The sequence below is a fragment of the Meriones unguiculatus genome, chromosome 8, assembly GCF_030254825.1.
Source record: "Meriones unguiculatus strain TT.TT164.6M chromosome 8, Bangor_MerUng_6.1, whole genome shotgun sequence".
Classification (NCBI taxonomy): Eukaryota; Metazoa; Chordata; class Mammalia; order Rodentia; family Muridae; genus Meriones; species Meriones unguiculatus.
Window position 1 is genome coordinate 105574280 of NC_083356.1, and position 15273 is coordinate 105589552.

The 15273-nt window shown below is 39.4% G+C and overlaps 1 protein-coding gene across 3 annotated transcripts in view; it reads right to left on the minus strand.

The window, feature by feature from the left end:
- Positions 1 to 5333: 5333 nt before the first annotated feature.
- The window catches only part of Ttc21b (tetratricopeptide repeat domain 21B), a 73084-nt gene continuing 63144 nt past the window's right edge, over positions 5334 to 15273 (minus strand). For 2 of the 3 annotated variants that reach the window (XM_060390316.1, XM_060390318.1), the window contains 4 exons: positions 14363 to 14587; positions 11363 to 11483; positions 8060 to 8127; positions 5334 to 5839 (listed from right to left, as the gene is read on the minus strand). In XM_060390316.1, coding sequence (XP_060246299.1) covers positions 5762 to 5839; positions 8060 to 8127; positions 11363 to 11483; positions 14363 to 14587 — 492 coding nt within the window. In that variant the 3' untranslated portion in view covers positions 5334 to 5761. The remainder of the gene's footprint in view (positions 5840 to 8059; positions 8128 to 11362; positions 11484 to 14362; positions 14588 to 15273) is intronic. The other variant, XM_060390317.1, reaches the window with a different exon arrangement.

Sequence of the window (15273 nt, forward strand, 5' to 3'; positions counted from 1 at the left end):
GATGAAGGATCTTGAAAACCATAAGCCTACATGTTAAATTATAAATTTAATTTATAAAATAGAAATAATATTTTTACATGTGGTAAACTGCTGGTTGCTGGCTCTTGTATGTCGGTAGAGAAAGGATATTAGAATTCTATCTTCCGTCATCATCATGAGGAAAACAGGGTCAGGCAAGACTCACACTACAGCAAATGGGGATTTTGGAAGAGGAGTAGGATGTCCATGTGATCTCAAAGTGTCTCTTCATAGATGGCTAGCTGCAAGGGGAAATAAAGCTATACATGGAGAACTCAGAGTAATCAAGCTAATTCACCTGCAGGGCAAATGGACATGTGTGTTTCGAGGTGTGAGTCCCTGAGGACACATAAGTCATATTGTATTATGGCCACGGATGCTTATGAGCTCAAATGGAATTATCAGACAAGCCCCAAATAAGAACTATGACAGTATAAAAGTTCAGGGTGTAATGGAGGACTATAGTTGCCTACAATATGTATAGTAAAAAAAGACGAGAAAGTCTGAAATTTAAACAAGGCTAAAAAGACCTGAGATGCAAATGTAGTGTCGGACCAGAGGGAGGATCCTGACCCCAGGGGTGGAGTTAGAGAAGGAACCTATTGGGTCAATCAGCAATAAGAGGTGAGAAGGTGTTGTATCTATTCTAATTTTCTATGTTTGGCAACAGCAGTTTGACAACATAGGAGATTATCTTCTTAGGGAAGAAATACCACTGAAATAATTAAGGGCAGTATGTAGCCTGTGCCCCTCACATGCTGCTTAACCCATTCTCAGGATGCTCAGAAAAACCAAGCCATATGTTTGTTTTTATATATGAATTGTAAATGTATATAAAATTCGTATTTGTGCAGAAAGATAAAACAGTAGATATACTTTAATAAGTATCTGGGTAAATACCTCTTTTGGCGTGTGGGCCCTCTGAAATCTTCTTATCCACATAACTTTCTGCAAATCTGAATTGATTTGTAAACGAAATGTTCACTGTGGAAAAACAAAAAAACAAATTTCTTATCTGTGGAAAAAATTTTCTACCAGAATGCAAATGGGTGCTTAACATTTTTGGAAACTTATAAATGGATGGAACGATAGCCCAGTGAGCATGTATTTATGAAGCATGAGGACCTGAGCTCCATTCCCCAGAATCCACATAAAGAGAGGCTTCACATCACCCTGGTTACCCAGTCGTGAGGAGGATGAGACAGGTGGATTCGTGCGCTGGTCGACTATTCTAGTAATTTGGCAAGTTCCAGTCCAATGAGACAGCCTGCCTAAAACAAACAAACAAACAAACAAACAAACAAACAAACAAAGTGGATGGTCTTTAGGCATGACAACCAATGTTTTTCTTCTGCCTATATGTGCCTGAACACACATAGGCACATGTACACACGTGTACACATATCCAATACCCATGTGCGCGCGCGCACACACACACACACACACACACACACACACACACTCATGAATAGACAGAAATGGAGAAATATACGAATAGGTAACATTCAACAAGCCATAATGCTTTATGAGATTTATGTTTTGATTACAGAGAAATGAGTTCAGGATACAGACCTGTGTCCTAGCTCTTGTGTAGCATGAGTTCACTCTTTTTAAAACTGTACATTATTGAGCCAGGCATCGTGATGCGCACCTTTAATCGCAGCAGAGGCACGTAATTTGAGGCTAGTCCGGTCTAGAGTGAGTGCAGCACAGCCAGGGTTACACAGAGAGACCCACTGTAACCACATGAAAAGAACACTTCTGCACTTGTTTTCTTGAAAGCAGGTAAGCTTAGTGAGCCTTCCACCAGGAGCTGGATCTGAGTGTGATGCTATTGGCTCCGCCACAGCATCTGCCCTGCTCTAAGAGTTTTCTCAGGCTCTTCCATCACTTCCCCCCTTAAAAATACAACTAGGCTGCCTTGGGTGGAAACGGAAGTAGTAATTACTCTCTCAAAATATCTTTGTTTTCTTAAAAACAGTTTAAGATTGCCAAGAGAATTTGCTTGAGGGAAGATAAAAATAACACATACTATCTGAAAGCGGGCTGCCTTCTCTCCAAAGGTTATCTGTTTGGAAGGAGGATTCAGAAATCCTCTCATTACTCAGCTTTTCTCATTTATGGGCTCGGATTGCATTCACGGGCACTGTGCCAGATTCACTGACGAGCCCAGTAAGCGTTTCTCTAAAAAAAAAAAAAAAAAATCTATCTGGAGCTGAAGAAAACTATCAGGAGGTAGATGGCATTCTTTTTTTCCTCATAACTATGATTTATCATGTCACAGTGCCACACCCTCCCTGGCCCCAGTTCAAATCTGGCAGGCCAACTTTCAGCAACCACAACCAGAAGGGTGGATATAAATGAAAAATTCCTCAAGTCCAAGCCACACAGAGGCCATGACTCTGCAGGACAAGGGGCTGCCCTTTGGCCCAAGACTATTTTATTCATTATAAAACAGATGAAAAAGCCCATTAGCATAGGGCTCCTCTAGCCACCTTGGCATTCATCATTCCTGATGTTTTGCTCAGAGGTCCTTCTGGATTTCTAAAGACTTGCTCTCTGCTCCTTTAGGTGAAGTATTCTCTGTGTAGCCCTGCAAGGGCGCTTACATTCTCTCACTCAGTTGTTGTTGCTCTCATTGCCATTTTCTGAAAGTCTCTTTTCTACATTCTCACTCTGGATGTCTGGCAATCAAACGAAATTAGAATATATTTTGTAGGAACGATTAGAAAAATTTGAGTTAAGAATTGAACATCAGCTTTTTTTTCCCTACTCATCTTTGCCAAGAAAAGATCTGCAGACAGTGAAAAAGTGAAAAAGAAGTTTGCAAAGGTTGCCCTCTAAAAGTTACATTTTAAATGTCCTATTGTTAATGTAAAATGTTTATTATAGTTAACTTTCATCATTGCAAAAAATATAATTCTGTTAACAATTGTATTATATGTTCAGGTTTGTATGTATGTGGTGACTGTTATATATGGGTTATGTTTCTTGTAAATGGCCATATAACATCAATAATAACACTTCTCCAGTTTTAGAACTTTGACAATTAAATACACTTGGAAAACACTGAGTTTGAAAATACTTAATAGCTACATAGAAATTCATCATTAGACAAATGTGAATACATTTGGCTACCTTTTTTTTTTCAAGTTCAGTGACACCAGAAAAAAACAAAACAAAAACATGCTGCTCCCCACCCCATCCCTGAGTATTCCTAATGGTGCTTCTCTAAATCGGACAGTTGGCCAAGGGACAGCCTCTCACTCAGGCTGCCTTATTGACAGTGAATGGGTGTAGCACTTTCCTGCCCATGCATTGGTGCTCAATCAGCACCAACAGAACCACGTGACCCCATTTGAAAATTACTGATCTTCTCTGGTCCCAAAGTAGGATGGCTCCTCTCGGCGTCATAATTAGTCCCAGGATTCCTATCTACTTGAACCCTAGTCTAAAGTTCGACCTCAGTTTCTCCACTGGTCCTGCAGGAAGGCCATCCCAGGTTTGTCCTGGGTTTTCTTGACTTTGGGGAAAGAAGGCTATTGCCTCCAGGGCACCCCCACTTATCTCACTAGATGTGACATTTGTAGAAGTCAGAGTGCACTAAACTTCCAACCTCTTCCTTTGATCCCGAGGGCATTTATTCAGATCCAGGCTCTAAGGGAACTTCTTCCACCAGGTTTTCTGAGTCTTCTCCATCCTGAGGCAGGTATGAACTGGTGCACTGTGGTCGTTTAAGCTGCTGTTTGGAGTTGTAACTGCTTGGCCTAAGCTTCAAACTTCACATATTTCTGATTTAGAGATGTCACAAAAATCAACTCTCAGTGAAACAAACAAACAAACAAACAAACAAACCAAAACCAAAACCTCTGGGACAGCCAATGCTGTAGAGTATAGATGTGGCAGGATGGTTACATTAAACTGAGCCTGGGTATGACAATGGTTTTTCTTTTTTATATTTATATTTATATTATTTATTATTTATACAGTGTTCTGCCTGCGCATATGCCTGCACACCAGAAGAGGGCACCAGAAGACGTGGTTGTGAGCCACCATGTGGTGGCTGGAAATTGAACTCAGGACCTTTGGAAGAACAGCCAGTGTCTTAACCTCTGAGCCATTTCTCCAGCCCCAATAATGGCTTTTCTAAAGTGATAACAAAAATGCTCAATGAAAGGAGTAAGCCACCCAGGGGACTGTGAACCTGAAATTCCACCCTCAGTGATGGAGCTCTTCCAGCAGGGCTATACCTCCTAAAGGTTTCATAATGTTCCCAAACAGCAATACCAACTGGGGACAAAGTATTAAATGCATGAGCCTGTGGTGGGGACAGTTCTCATTCAAATCACCACATGCACATGCTCAGTCTTTGTTATGGAGGGAATAGGCAGGATCTGGAAGTTGGGGGTCACGCAGAAGAGCTAATTAGGAGTCTCACCACTGAGGAAAAATAATTGTGTCTCTCTTAGCAGTTGTTAATTGCCTATAGCTCTTCACCTAGGGATTGGACAGCTTGGAATCTGTAGGATAGGAATATTACATTTTTTTCCTAGCCTTGTGATGAACAAATGTGATGAACATAAAAGTGTTTTATTAGATACGAAATAGTTCCTAAATGTTATTATCAGAGTTTTATGAAATTGTATAAATGCAATTTTGGTGAAGAATGATTAGAATTTTATAGCACATAATTGGAAATAAAAGGACACTAAAATTATGGAGATGTCATCCCCAAAGTAATCTATTTTAAAGAAAAACAAATTATTAAAAATATTTTATTGCAAGTGAAAATAAAACTGAAGACTACTGCATTTTTAAAGAACGAAGAAGATGTAGATAAGACATTGAAAGGAATGCTGAATACCAAGCTTGTTAAGATTAGGTAACGCGGTGTAAAAAGGCTGAGGCTGGTATTGAGTTCTATTTACCGGGGCAGCCACCCTCCCATTCTATGTTTTGTGAGTCCCTGATAACTGAGAGCGATTTTCACATTTTTTTCACCAGACCACTGTCTGGGATATATTAGACTCACTCTAGTGACTTTTGGTTAAATACTGCTGTGGGGATTTAGGATTTACCTACCTAAATGGGTTTCAGAAAATGATCATTTCTTAAGATCATTCTTGCCTTGACAGGAGGAAGCATGAACATAACAAAGACAGGCAAAACACACTTTGATACCTTTCCGGAAAGATTTTTCTAATAAATGTTATTTCCCTTAATATTATTACCTAACATTACAGACTGCCCTGTGAGCTTACCTTTATTTCACAAAACAATGTGTTTTTTGAGTTCTGAGAAAAATGTAAACGAGATATTCAGAAAATCTTTATTAAAATATTGGTTCCTTTTTCATAAATTACATGACAGTATATCCCAAACTATAATAAAAAATTAACATATAACAGCAGACTTTAAATAGGACTGTTGAAAAATCTAATGATCTTCAGAAAAGATATATCACCTAGACTTTAACAAAAATATTTTCTGTAGAAATGAGCTAGCCTTTACAATGGAGTCACCATATCTGTGCCTACTGGCAGAGAGAAAGATCAGCTCTCAGCCAGCCCTGCCTGGGTGACACCGCACACCAGTGTTTGTCCGTGGACAGCAGCAGCCTCTGCTGGAGAAGGCGGGACACACTTCTGTGACACTGTCAGCTGGAGCCTGTGTGACTGGCAAATGCTGCAGGGGCTGTCGGATCCCCGTCGTTTGTTCAACATTTCAGTTAACACAATCATTTTCAAGGTCTTAAAGATGCACGGGCCTTATCAAGTATTTCCTTTCTGATTTTGGGGTAAGTTGGATGTGATTCAAGAACCTGGGAAACAAAGCCAAAATAACTTGTAATGGACAGTTGAGAACAAGCGAGCCATGACTATTCTATAAATGTGCACTGTGGTCAAGACCTCAACTGTATTAACACAGTAACTACTTAGCTTTCCTTCCTTCCTTCCTTCCTTCCTTCCTTCCTTCCTTCCTTCCTTCCTTCCTTCCTTCCTTCCTTCCTTCCTTATTCATTTTATATCCCATCTTGTCCCCTCCTGGTCCCACCCTCTGGCCCTCCCTCCTCCCTCCTCTCCCTTCCCCATTCCCTAGTTCTCAGAAAATGGGAGCCCTCCTCCCCTGCCATCTGACCCTAGCCTTTCAAGTCTCATCAGGACTGTGTGGATCCTCTTCCTCTGTGGCCTGGCAAGGCCGCCCTGCCAGGGGGAAGTGATCAAGGAGCCCGCAACAGTGTCTATGTCAGAGATAGCTCCTGCTCCCCTTATTACGGAACCCCTATGGAGACCGAGACCGAGCTGCCTATGGGCTACATCTGAGCAGGGTGATAATCTCAGCTGTAAAGTGGTGACTCATTTAGACAAGAGGATAAGAACATCAGAATATGGAACCGCACGTGGAAACATCCCATATAAGCTTCCTTAACAGACAGCATAGAGGACAACTTCTAATACACTCTGGGAGAGTGATAATAACTGGGAGCAACATCAGATTTAGCTACACTGATTTTAGAACATTCCAGTTCCCAGGAATACTATGTCTAAAGAGTGAGTAGCTATTCATTTAAAAAGATAGAACTTCACAAGTCATTCTAATGCATAAGTCTTGCTTTGTGTTCATCCTTACCTTGGAGAGAAACACTACCTTTCGGAATTAAGCAATCAATAGCAATCCCCTAGCCAGGTTATTTTCCACCATAATGTCTGTACAGAACTATCTGGGGTAAGGGCTATGAAAAATTGTAAGGGGCTCATTCTGAAACTATTTTCTTGCATGAAGGACCACTGGGAAATAGCAAATATAAAGAACTGTAGAAATTCTAAAGCTGGAACGAACTTAAGCCATTTGAATCGCAGGGTTTTAATGAGATAAAATGCAAAAATACTTTCTAAAGTATGGAATATTTCTATAATATAAAACCAAAACTCTCTAATAAACTTATTTAGATACATTCATAAAAGGTTCCACTTAAAATGTGCACTGTGGTCAAGACCTCAACTGTATTAACACAGTAACTACTTAGCTTTCTTTCCTTCCTTCCTTCCTTCCTTCCTTCCTTCCTTCCTTCCTTCCTTCCTTCCTTCCTTCCTTCCTTCCTTATTCATTTTATATCCCATCTAGGAAATCAAATGTGTCCCTAGTGCCTGCAGAGGCCAGAAAAAGAGATGGTTGAGAGCTGCACATTGGTGCTGGCAACCAATTCCAGGTCCTCTGCAAGGGCAGCAAATGCTCCTAACTGTTGAACCATCTCCCCCGGCCTTCAGACACCTTCCAAACTGGGTTTGGTTTAACAGTTTTTCCTACTAGCCTGTGTCTTTAAACTGATACAAATGCTTTACTATTTGAACCCCAATTTTAAATAAAAAACAAATCCTTGTTTTAAATTTATTTTCTAATTTTTAACTAAACACAGAAATTTCTTCACAACTTATTTAATAAACTATTTAAAGACTTATCTTCTACTCCTTTCTATTCAATGATGTCTTGAGAGTAAAAGAAAATTGTGCATCCATACTTTTGGTTATGAGCCTTAGCTTTTAAGAGCTGAGACATCTTTCCAGCCTCCATCTGTACAATTTTTTTTAATTTTTTTATTATTAGTTATATTTTATTAATTCTGTATCCCAGCTGTATCCCGCTCCCTCATTTCCTCCCAATCCCACTCCTCTTCCTCCCTCATCTCCTCCCTGCCCCTTTCCAAGTGCACTGATAGGGGAGGACCTTCTTCCCTTTCATCTGACCCTGTTTTATCAGGTATCTTCAGGACTGGCTGCAAAGTCCTCCTCTGTGGCCTAGCAGCACTGCTCCTCCCTTTGGAGGTGGAGAGGTCAAAGGGCCTGCCATTGAGTTCCTGTCAGAAATAGTCCCTGTTCCCCTTACTATGGGAAACCAATTGGTTACTGAGCTACCATGGGCTACATCCGAGCAGAGGTCCTAGGTTATATCCATACATGGTCCTTGGTAGAGTGCCAGTCTCAGAAAAGACCCCTGTGCCCAGATATATTTGGTTTTAAGAAACTGTAATTTAAGCTTTTACCTGGTGACATACGTCAATTGCATCCACATATCGTTTTGCTTTTAGGTAATTAAATGCCAATTTGTACCCTGTTAAGACAAAAAAGATGGACACAGTGGTACATGGTTTTTTTCTTCCTCTTCTGGTGACTCATTAGAGAAGCCCTAAGGAAAACTGTTGGCAAAACGAGTACAGAGAAAAGTGACACGGCGATAAACAGCAAAGTGAAAATTAGAAAGATCAAATGGAAAATAACAAAACTGGAAGAAAGGACCACAGTGAATAACTGTTGGGTGTGAGGATTGCTATTCCACATATGCGGTTTCTTTAACTTACTAAAAAAGGTCACGTTGATTTCAGGTTACAGTAAAAAGTCATCACAAGGCAGTAATCAACATACCCACTGATTTAGACAGTATAGGTTCATTTAGTACCTATTAGGAAAACTTGATTCCTGTAGCCAATACTCTTAGTAGTAGAGGAAGTACATTTTTAAGTACTTGCATGAATAAATGAATAATTTCAAGCACAGATAAATTCCATGAGAGAAAGATCAAGATAAAAATCCAATCTAAGAAAGTTATAGAAGGAACCTAAACCACAGGAAGAGGGTGCTGAGTTACTGGAAAGGAAAGGATAAGGCCTAAGCTGAGTCAGGCTGGGAACCAAAATCCTTTCTCTTCAGGTAGTAGGAACTGCATATGTCAAGACTAATGGTAAGGCATGTAAGAAACCAAACCACTTCAGAGTCCTCAATGAGAAGACAGCAATTCAGAGAGCAGCACAGGTGGTTAGATTAGGCTTCAGATGTCCAACTCAGTGAACAGTAAGACTGTCACAATTATGCATACAGGAATGCCACTCTTCTAGTGTTGACAATTAGAAGTTTTACGACAATCAAAATGATTATTGCTCTCCTAGAAGACTACTCCAAGAATAAGAAAAGATTATAGTCTTTCCACCTCCTCTTCCACAATGAACTCTTGGGAGCAGAGGGTACAGTATAGATACCCAATTAGAGCTGAGCATTTTTCATGCTCTTATTCTCTGCACCTTGGCCACTTGTGATTGTCTCTGTTAATGGTGCAAACAGAAACTTCTCAGATGAGGGTTCAAAGCTGCATTAATCTATGGGGATAACAATAAGTCACCCACTAGGAGTCAGTTTAGTACTTGTCCAATTAGCAGAATAATACTAACACATTCTCTAGGGACTAAGAAATGTCTAACCACAGGTTCTTGGTCCAACAATGCTGCAAAGTTTGGGTTTCATCTCATGTAACAGGAATTAAATCCAATTAGAAAGTGGGTGGTTACTCCCATGACATTTGTGCCACTATCACACCAATGGATATGTCTTGCAGGCAAACCATTATTGTATCTCACAGGTTTCACAGCTGGGTAAAATTGATAACATTCCTCCTCAAACTACTCAAAGCTTTTAAATGTATAAGTGTGGGTTTCTGGCTTGCTGACTGTCTTTGGAACGTTAGGACATTGTCTGAATTTTTGCTTTTCACTTTCCTTAAGTGTTATGGAAACAATTCTTACCTCTTATAGTAAAATTTATTTTTATTTATTTATATTTTTATTTATGTCTATGGGTGATTTGTTTGCATATATGCATCACTGTATGTCTGGTGCTGGTAGAGGCTAGAAGAGAAAGTCAGATCCCCGCAACCTGGAGTTACAGATGGCTGTGAACCATCATGTGGGTACTTGGAATGCAATGTGGGTCCTCTGGAAGTTCAGCCAGTGCCCTTATCTGATGAGCCATCTCTCTAGTTCCTCTCACCACAACTTTAGACATCAAACAATAGTCTTATTATGAAATGGTTTAAAAAAATTTTTGGCCAATTATAATAGTATAATAGTAATTTTCCTGGTTAAGAAAACATTATTAGAATCATACCTTTAATGTTGGATAAAGTCAATAAGGTCATCTCGAACAAAGTAAAATGAGAAAGGAAAGAAAGGGCACACGGCAGGTGTGGCATACTAGAGCTGTCAAAAGTGTACACGCTCAGTTGTAGAGCAAGCAGGGGACACAGAGAAAGTAAATCAAGAAGTCTAGTGACTGCCATGTCACCCAAGTATAGGTGTGACTGGGTGCTTCCCTCACTGGCTCTCATTCCGAGTACTCCTCTATTCAAATGCTTTTTTTCATTTTAAATGTGTTCTTATGCATAGGCATATTTATACAAGGAATGTAACTATATATATTTTATGTAAACTATATCTATCTACCTACCTACTTACCTACCTATCACTGGCATATCTATCTTGGTGCCATTTGAAGTGACAGCACCCTATCTGGAACTCTATGGAAACAATATGTGGAGTTTAAGGGTTTCTTGACAGTGAAATGCACTGTTAATTTGGCCAGCCAGATTGGAGCAGTGAATATAGTGACAATCCTAAGGGAGAAACCAAATAATTGAAACTGTCAGAGAAACACCTATGAAACGAACACCGGGAGAGCTGCCCAGATCATTTGTAAACTAAAATAACATAAGGAAAAAAGCTGATGAGTTGGAGTCTCTGTGTTTTCAGAGGAACACAGTATATAAGTAACTTTGAAACACATTAGTCTGACAGAATAAATTGTCAAAATTATTTATATTTTATGGGTATTTAAGAAATGTCCATCTTACAAGGTGACTATTTCATACAATGCATAATACCTGGGAATTAAAAATGTATAAACAATCATAAGTTCCTGTGCTTTGTCTAATATAGTAATTTAACAGATCCTAAGGAAGCACAAATTAGGGGCCAAGCTGAACAGATGGCATTGAGTGTAAGGAGGATGGTCTGACTGCAATCAAACATTATGACACAGCTGTTAAAGACTGGTGCCATCTTAGGCTAAGTTAATAGCTTGAAATTACCTAACGTAATAAAAACATTAACACTTTTATATTCATAATGAGCCAAACCATATTTACAAATAAATGTGATAAACACATGCAGAAGAGACATAGCAAACAAAGTAACGTTTCATGCATAGTGACCATGGAGACTCTCTCACCATCTCTATCTCAATTATAAAAATGTTCAAAGGGAAGTTTAAACCATGTTTGGTGGTTCCAAAGGACAGTGCCAAGTATAGGAAGTACCTGGGGGTCACCCCAGAAGGAATTTTCCACTGAAGGGCCATCCTATCACTGCTTCTGTGAGTCAGACATACTCAGCAGGGGAAGTCCCATCACCAGGAGGCTGAGGTTAGTCACTGAGTGCACTGCTGATGTCACCCAAGGCTTCAGATGTACAGATAATATACCATTGCTTGTTAACACACTGGGCCCAGTTTGCCAAACTCACCCACTGCAGGATTTGTCTGATTACTATGTTTCCACGCCATCTCATAGTTGAAGGCCGCATCTGTATATGCTTGCTCTTTCTCCATAATGTAGCCCATGTATTCATACGCTTTGCAGCAGGACTTAGGAGAAATGGAAGACATGACTAGATTAAACTCAATACCGATTCAATTTTATGGGATTTGCACAGCATGCATACCAACCCCTCTAAATGGCGTATAAAGAAATGGTTTGCAAACTTGAGTATACCACCAAAGTATGTACAGGATGCGGCGAATGATTCTGATACTAAAAGCCAGGCCATACCTCTCAGAAGTAGAAGTTCTTTTCACAGAACCAGAAATACACATAATGGTATGCATATTTTGCTTGTATACAGGTAGGTACCCAGTATATTATTACTAATTAAAACATACATATAGGCTTAATAGTATAATGAAAGCCAAAGACACGTAACTTTCCTTCAAAAATTAACTACTGAATTGGCTTCTGACACACACTTACACTTTCTTTCATACTACCAAAAAAAAATATCCTCAGATATGGTATAATTTTAACCATATATATGCTAGAATGCTTATCTAAAGGATAAAGACTTCCTTAAATATAACCCAAATTCATGGCACAGAGAACATATCAACTTCTTAATCACCTGTTCAGACATTAGGTATATTTCAAATTGTTGAAACAATTTATTTTTAAAGAGTTTGTTAGACTGAGGATCTGATCCATGTCACAGACTGTGAATAGTTTGAAATATCTCATCTGTTTTGATCTAGAGAATTTTTCGTCTGTCTCTATTACCTTAATTAAAAGTAGTATACGGGAGCTTTACCATAGCATTTTTATCCACACAGATTTAGTTGACTGCGTCTTTGTAGTATTTCTACAACTTAGCCAATATCATTGACATTCCCTGCTTTTTGCAGTGGTGATCAACCTCCCTAATGCTGTGACCCTTTTATTCAGTTCCTCATGTTGTGGTGACCTTCAACCATAAAATGATTTTCGTTGCTACCTCATAACCATAATTTTGCTACTGTTATTAATCATAATATATATGAATATCTTATATGCAGGTTATCTGATATTTGAACCCTACGGGGTCACAACCCTCAGGTTGAGAACCACTGTGTTCGAAACTCAGTCTGAATATTTTCTTTACATGTCAACAAAGTTCATTATAACATATTTCCTTATTTTAAGAAAGTTTATCAGTATTTTCACTAAAATCAGTTTTCATTAAAACACAGACAAAAATCTGAATCTGAAGAGCCCCTATTTACCACTCAGATGTCCCACAGCTCAGCACAGTACAGTCTTCGATGTTCTGATTTGATTTGATTTTTTATTTCACTTGTTTGACAGTATAGTGCGCTGTGGTATTTATCTTGTGTATTTTTTCATCCCAGCTCCATCTCTGTCATAGACATTTTGTTTTTCCACGACAACGCACAGGATGTTTGATTTTCTCCCTTTTCGTAATATTCTGTCCATTCACAAACTCATCAATCTTGGAAAATAGTGATACTTATTATTGTTTATTTATTATTTGGAAAAATCTCTACATTGAGATGTCTTGTCAAAGAACTGGCTACGTAACAGTGCAGCTTATACGGAAAACCCAGGACAGGTGCTGTATTCTTCTCCATCGTCTGACAGAAACAGCCAGCTGATTAGCATACTGCAGTGTTGACTAATTCTGTTTTCTTTTTTGTATTTTTAGGCAGTCATCTGTTTAACATATTGGATGAGTTTTAATCTATTGCAGTTCTCATTCCTTTTGGTACTTGGTGTCCCAACTCTGGCTGTTAGGCTGTCTTCAATGTGGCTCCTGAGTGCCTGCTATGACTCTTACCGTCTCTGATAGCTTTCTTACCATCTGGTATGGCAAGATGCTCTAGTGTCGTTTGATGCTTTCTTGGCCCAAATATCAGTGGTTCTCATTTTAAAATTATATAACTCAAGGTTCCTAAGCTTTGATTCCTGAGCCTCATGCTTCCAATTGGAAATTACAAAGAAACAGGGCTGAATGAAGGTTCTGAAGGAGCAAGCAAACTTGATCACACAAGATGCCGACCAAAGCTGGGATTCTATCTGTGTCAAAGCTTTAATTCCCATTCAATGTCACTTAACCTCAGACCGGGAATAAATACTGTTCAATTATACAGTAGTTTAGATTTTAAAGCTTATCATGAATAATTTGTTTTCAAGGCCAATAAAGTTAAAATTGATGAAACCGGTCATTTTAAGCAGTCTACCAAATGATAAAGGACATGAATGTTAGGTTTTTAATTCCTAAGAAATTATCTTAATACTTTTAGGTAATCATAACTCTTCCTTAAAAAGCACATAATACATTTTATAACCTAATTTACTTAAACAGAATAAAAACAGATTTACTGTGATTAACATTTTTAGCTAATTGGTATGAAGCTGTGAATATAAATAGCCTCAACTTTCTAAGTCAAATATAATTATTTCTCAGCAAATACTAATTCACACCTGACCTTTAAAAAATGTTCACAATAAGATATCTTCTTTATGTGTCTGAACAATGGACTGTAAGTAAAAAGGGCTTACATTGTACAGAGCTAAAGATTTTTCCATTTTATACCTAAAGATAAGGACTTTTATTATTAAATTAAATTAGAAATGACATGCAGCTGCGGTAAGGTCCTTGAGAAAACCCCTTAAAGGGATGGACAGACGGCCACAATTAATACTCTGCAATTTTCATTAGTTCTGGGATGAGATGAGTAATTATGGTGAATGCTTGGCATTCCAAAAGCATTTTCTGCAAGTAGGACATGGCCAGCTGAAAGCTGGAACTGCATAGATCTATCTTCCCATTACCTTCAAGGGAACACAACTTCTTTTTTATCATTAATGTGGATTTCCTGATTACAGTATGAATAAACATTTAAGCCAGAGATGGACCCATGGCTCTACTCTAGGAAGCTTAGGCAACACAGCTAACCATTGTTTCCCAGTCACCTACCCGGTTGTGGCACAGGCACCGTTTTAGTAGTTCTTCTGCCATGTCATATTTTGCTGACTGAATATAAATGTCAGCAAGCAGCAGCCAGCTCTTCTCCAGATCCTCGGCTTCAATAGGATTCCAAGTCATTTTTGCAATCCGCTTCAGCTGGTTTCTGGCTTTTGGCGTCTGTTTCAAGATCATGTAAGCTGTTGCCATTCCCAAGAGAGCTGGGATATGATCCTTCTGTGGGAAAACTAAACTTTAGAACACAGGGTGCACCACGCAAACACTCACCTGTGCCTTCTCTCTGGCTCCATGCTGGGTAAGTGGGATTATTACTATTTGGCACAGAAGTAAACTCAAGCTACTATGAGGAAATCAGTAAGTGTGTAGCCTAAATGAAATCACAAACTATGTGGATGCCAGATATCTCCCTCAGTCACTTTCCCAATGTTATTTTCTGAATCAGGGTCACAAACTGAACCTGGAGTTCATGATTCGGCGAAGGCTATCTGGTCAGTAGCTCCAGGGATCTGAGGCCTCTTAGCTTCCCCAGTGCCGCGTCTACAGAGATGCACCTCTGCCTCTGGCTTTTTACGTGAGTACTGGGGAATCTGAGCTCACTTTACCTCCAGAGCCATCTCCCCCTTCTCCGTAAGCGAAAACTTCCTGGAACAGAAAACCGAGCTGGAATCTCAGCACTAGATCACCAGGCCTGCTTATGCCCCTCAGTGTGGACTTCACACTTTCCTGGTACGGCCTTTGAAGTGAAGTTCTTTTATTCTCAGTCACCGCAGAGGACAAAACTCAGGTGTGGCCAACAGAGTGCCACTGTAATCTGTGTACATGGTTCAGGTGGTGCCGTAAAAGCAAGTGGGTCAGAGAAGCGTGCCCCAGCGCAGCCACCGTGTGCCCTTTTCCCCCATGAC